The sequence below is a fragment of the Microtus ochrogaster genome, chromosome 15, assembly GCF_000317375.1.
Source record: "Microtus ochrogaster isolate Prairie Vole_2 chromosome 15, MicOch1.0, whole genome shotgun sequence".
NCBI classification, from domain to species: Eukaryota; Metazoa; Chordata; class Mammalia; order Rodentia; family Cricetidae; genus Microtus; species Microtus ochrogaster.
The window spans coordinates 4,176,413-4,182,179 of record NC_022017.1 but is presented as its reverse complement, the minus strand read 5'-3'; the positions used below and the strand labels follow the sequence as shown (position 1 = coordinate 4,182,179).

At 48.7% G+C, this 5,767-nt stretch overlaps 2 protein-coding genes across 2 annotated transcripts in view; one reads left to right on the top strand and one right to left on the bottom strand.

Moving 5' to 3' along the window:
* Higd1c (HIG1 hypoxia inducible domain family member 1C) overlaps nt 1-3,047 on the top strand; it is a 14,468-nt gene extending 11,421 nt beyond the window's left edge. Inside the window, 1 exon segment of the mRNA XM_013348642.2 lies at nt 2,142-3,047. Within this exon segment, the coding sequence (XP_013204096.1) occupies nt 2,142-2,206 (65 nt within the window). The 3' untranslated portion in view covers nt 2,207-3,047.
* Slc11a2 (solute carrier family 11 member 2) overlaps nt 1-5,767 on the bottom strand; it is a 44,740-nt gene that overhangs the window by 864 nt on the left and 38,109 nt on the right. The window lies entirely within an intron of this gene.

The window sequence follows — 5,767 nt, the reverse complement described above, 5'->3', positions numbered from 1 at the left end:
TTTTTGAGACAGGGCTTCCCTGTGTAACAGTTCTAGCTGCCTTGGAACTAGCTCTTGTAGAGCAGGCTGGCCTCGAACTCACAGGGATTCACCTGCCTTTGTCTCCCAAATGCTAGGATTAAAGGCATGCTCCACCACCACCCGGCCTCAATGTATTTCTTTACACACAATTTAAAAGCTTGGAGAGGCAGGGGGATGGCTTGATAGTAAAGTGCTAAGTGCTTGCTACCTAAGTGTGAGAAGTGAGTTCAGATTCCCAGGACTCACACAAAGTGGATACAATGTGCAATCTGTAACCCCAGTGTGCCTGCGGTGAGATGGGAGCTGCTTGGCCAGCTAGTCTGGTGTACACAGGACCTGACAACAGGGACACCCTGTCTCAAAGCAGAAGTGACCCCACTCACGTGCTAGGGCGCAATCATGCCTACCCTCACACACACAAACACACAAACAAAAGTTAAATCTACTAAGAAGCTTGGGCGTCACTGTTAGCATGTGGAGCTGTGTGTCGCAGACATGAGGCGTCACGCTCTTAGGTCTCGCTTAGAAAATCGGTTCACCAGTGAAATGACAGGTCTGTGGGCTGAGACGAAGATACTGTGACCTTAGGGAAGTGGGTAGTAAGAGCAGGAATTGTCTCTAACAAGACAAACGAAATGAGTCCAGGACTCTCTGCCAGCCAAAGGTTTTATCTGCTACGTATCAGGTGCTGGCCTCAAACCCTGTGTAGCCAAGGCTGACTGAACTTCTGACAACATTCCTGCCTCTGCTGTCTGACAAGAAGGTACCACTATGCCTGGTGTATGTGGTGGTGGGGATCAAGCCCAGGGCTTGTGGTGGCGGCTAGACAAACATCCTTAGCAACCTCTCCGTCCTGAGAACATCACTTCAGTTACAGTGATTCCAGCTGAAGAGAAAAACATTTGGGCTTGAATTCTATGCATCAATTCTAGTCATTTTAATATTTCACTCTATAATTTTTCCAGCTTGTGCCCCAGTTTACTATCATGTGGAACTGCAAGAATTCAGAGCCCTTATCCTCTGTGCCCAGTGGGCAGTCATGGGGCAATGAGAATTCGGCCGAGTCTTCCGACTCCTCTAGCTTTTGGACATTTGGAGATTTACTAACACGTCAAGGGCTTATGGAGGTACCCCCTTTCCCTCTGAACCTATTTTACCTGTGTGCCCCCCCCCAACCTCAGCACAGTCCTAGGACCTTGTGGAAGCCACAACCAGCATCCGCTTCTCAGCGCTAATTCCCGCCCTGGCTATAATCTCAGAGCAGGGGCTGTTCAGTCACGTGTTCCTTTACCTGCTAAGCACAGGCAGATACTGAACATGTTACTGGTTAATTTGGATGCCTGGATCTGATCAAACATCTGATCAATGAGTTTCTCAAGATCTGCTTTGTTTTGTTCCTTTGTGAGACAGGATTTCATGTACCTTAGGCTGGCCTCCAACCACCGTGTAGCCAAAGACGACACTGAACTATTCTTGCCTCTGCTTACCAAGTGCTAGGACTGCTGACACGTATCACCGAGCCAGCCATGGTGGCCCACACCTTTAACCCCAACACTCAGGAGGCAGAGACAGGAGGATCTCTGTAGTTCAGAGTCAGCCTGGTTTATATATTGGGTTCCAGGACAGCATGGAAAAACCATCTCCAGAAAAAACCAACAAAAATGCAAACTTGGGGATAGTGTGAAAGTCTAAGTTCATAACAATATTGGTTTTTAAATTTTAAGAAATTATAGAATTTGCATCTTTATGAATTTATTTTGTGTGTGTGTACATGCACACCTGTGTCAATATGTCCATGTGTGCACACGCACACCTGTGTCAATATGTCCATGTGTGCACACGCACACCTGTGTCAATATGTCCATGTGTGCACATGCACACCTGTGTCAATGTCTGTGTGTGTGCATATGCACACCTGTGTCAATATGTCCATGTGTGTACACGCACACCTGTGTCAGTATTGACTTAAACGTAGGTGCTGTCTGATTCTGCAGCCTCTGTGTGGACCTGAGGGGGTTGCCTGTCTCTTTATTTCACAAGTGTGCTGGTTTCAGAGACGCATGTGGGAAAACGTCTGCGTCTCGTGGGCACTACTGATGTGCAATGCCTTTCTGTTCCAGGCGTTCTCTAGTCTATGTATAAGGACTACATCAGACCTCGCTTCTTCGATGTACCCAAAAAATAAAGCCAGAAGCTGAAAGCAAGGAGAACAAGAGCCTTCTGAGTGTGGGTCCTTAGAAAAGGAGTCTGACGGTGTGCGGATCCCACTGCAGACTCCTCAGAAAGTCTGTGCTGACGTCTTGGTGTGCTACAGTCGTTCTAAAGCCACGGCGGTCTCCTGAGAATTGCCCTGCTGATGTCCCTTTTCTCACTCAATCCCCCTCGCAGTAATAACAGGTGCAGCTCAGGACCTTGGGTGTGCAGGCAGCAGCTGTACCTGCATCAACAGTGCACTGACAGACTTCTAACCAGGAGCTTAGCAAAAACGTAGTCACTATACACTCAGCGAGCAATGTTAGTGAATTTGTTAGGAAAGGGTGGTCAGGGAGGCAATGTGGCACAGGGAGTGAAGGGGCTTGCTGCCTAGCCTGGCAACCTCATTTGATCCCTGCAGCGCAGAAAGTGGAAGGAGAGAATGGACTCTGGAAGTTACCCTTTGACCCCACGTGTGTGCCCACAAACAAATGAGGAGCTGTAGGAATGGAGTGGGCAATGTCCTTGCAGGTGGCCAGGGTTCAATGCTCACAGCCACCTACACCAGGGAAGCAGACAGCACGCACATGTGCGTGCGCAAGCAAGTACTCATAAATACACAGAAAAACAAATCAATATTTAGAGCGGGGATGGCAGCCTATATCCTCAGAAGCCATGGGCAGGAGGATCACAAGCTCCAGTCTGGTCTAGGGTTATCTACCGTGAAACCCGCTCTCATAAACAAAAGCAACATTGGGGACGGGCAGTATTTTACTGTGCAGCAGTGTCTGTACTCAAAACAGCAATCCTTCTGTCTCAGCTCTCCTGTATAGAAGACACCTTTTCTCACAAAGCCTGCCTTTTGTGGTGGGGGAGGTTCTCTGTATATCCCTGGCTGTCCTGGAACTCACTCTGTAGACCAGGCTGGCCTCGAACTCACAGAGATCTGCCTGTCTCTGCCTCCCCAGGGCTTGCATTATAGATTGCACCACCACCGCCCTGCCAAAGCCTACGTTGTAATGTTACTGAATGAAAAGGATATATTCATTGCTTACAAAGCAATGCCAAGTGTCCATCTATTAATGGCAGTGATGCTCGCAAACTTAGACTCGGGTGAGGTGAACTCTAGAGTACTGCTGAAGAACGGTGAGAAGAGCCGGCTAAACTGGGAGACTCACCGCAGGAGGGTGCTAAAGACAGACACTAACACCTGACTCAGTGAAATACTCCAGGGGCCTAAAGCCATAACGTCTGAAAAGGGAATCTTCACTGGATACTAAAACCTTTGATGCTGCCAATATATTAAACTACATCATAAGCCTGCATGTTCTCCACCAGTCCTTCAGCACGGGGACACAGCTACGCAGAGGGAACTCGCTGCATGCTTGCTGCCACTCCAGTCTGCAGGATCAGAATACCCGTCCACAACTGGGCTCCACAGCAAACACACGTCGGTTCATCTAGAGATTGGCTATGCTAGCACTTTCATGCTATAATCTGAATCTGTCCCCCACGTGAGCTGAGGTGGGAGGAGTCTCCAAAGAGGTGGAGCCTAATGAGAGCCGGTTAGATTGCGAGGCAAAGGATTGGTTTTGAGGGCAGGCTGTTAAGAAGGGACAGGGACAGTCCTAGATGGTGGTGGTGGCACACGCCTTTAATCCCAGCACTCAGGAAACTGATGCTGGTGGATTTCTGAGTTCAAAGCCAGCTTGGCCTACAAAGTGAGTTCCAGGAGAGCTAGAGCTACACAGAGAAACCCTGTTTTGAAAACACCCCTCTTACCCTCCCAAAAACAAAAACAAACAAATGAAAGGGACAGTCCTCCTAGGGAGCTAAGGCTGAGTTTGCAGTCAGCTGAGAGCCAGAGGGGAGAGAGAATAGGAAGGAAGGGAGGGAGGGAGGGAGGGAGGGAGGGAGGGAGGGTGAACTACTTCCTGGCTTTTGGTCTCCCAGTGTTCTGAGTGTTCTTTTCCTTTGCTAGCGAGCCTCCCTTGGCGCCATCCACCAGGTGACACAGAGAAGGCCCCTCAGTAGAGGGGAGTGCTAGCCCCATGTCCTTGAATAGACTGAGCTAAATCTCTTTTCCGAGAAAACAGCCTGTTCTCGGGTACATAACAAACAGACCGCAGCTGCACAATGCCCGTGCACAAACCCAGATTTGGTTTGTGTTATCTTGTGTCTAGGGTGTTTGTGTGCGTCATGTGTGTGCAGTGCCCTAGGGAGCTAGAAGACAACTTGCGAGAGTCGGCTTCTCCTTCTACCGTGGAGTCCCTAGAATGAAACTCAGGTCACCTGCTGAGCTATCTTGCTAGCACCTTCATTTAAATTTTTTATTTTAATCTTTTTAGATTTTTTTATGTGTATGTTTTGCCTACATGTATGTTTATGCACCACAGGCATGCCTGGTAATTGAAGTGTTCAGAAGAGGGTACTGGAATCCCTGGGACTGGAGTTAAGAATGGTTGTTAACTGCTGTGTGGATGCTGGGAACCAAATCCAGGCTCTACAAGAACAATAATACTCTTAACCACTAAGCTGTCTCTGTAGCAACAACCCCATCTTTAAAAACAAAACAAACAAACCCCAGGATTTTGAAGTTGATACAAAGCCAAGGATAAACCTGAGCCTCTGGTCCTCTTGCCTCTATCACCTGGGTGCCAGGATTGCTGGGTGTGCACCACCAGGCCGGTATTTGTTTGCAGCGCCGGCCGGGTTGAACCCAGGCTTCCTGTATGCTAGTCAAAGACTCTACCTACAGCACCACATCTCTAGCGCCTGTGTCCTGATGAAGGAACGCTCACGTCAACCTTCTAGTGGGTTGAATGTGGTATATATTTCCACTGACAAGAGTGGTGTGGCCCCGGAGTGACACGTGGGCTCGTGGCAGTTCAACTCTGCCCCTGCTAGCACACAAAGCACAGAGGAGAGCGACGGGAATCCTCGGGTGCTTGACCTCTGTTCAACTACCTCAGCTGCTTAGAGTTGTGAAACAGGACATTCCTATCTTTGACCTTTCTTCTCCAACATTATCTCCCGAGAAAGCAGCACTGAGAAAGAGAAATGGAGGGGAGGGGCCAGAAGAACAGCCTAGTCCATCTAGGATTGGAATCTGTGCACACAAAACTGAAATGCCGAAACTTTAATTACCCAAGTGAAAATACTGGCTTTGTCTCAATTTTAAGATCAAAGAACTGTGACTAAATTGTATAGTTGTTCTCTTAAGTCTCAAGAGGCCCATGGCCAGGCATAATGGCACAAATTTTTAATCCCCGCACTTGGGCTGAGGCAAATGATCTCTTTAAATCCAAGGCTAGCCTGATCTACACAGCAAGTTCCAAACCAGCAGAGCTATATAGTTAGACTGTACAAAAAAGCAGAGGGGGGAGGGGCTCAAGTGGAAGTGAAGGAACTGTCAAATTCAGATAACTCCCTGCCAGGTGGTGGTGCACACCTCTAATCCCAGCACTCGGGAGGCAGAGGCAGGCAGATCTCTGTGAGTTCAAGACCAGCCTGGTCTACAGAGCTAGTTCCAGGACAGGCTCCAAAACCACAG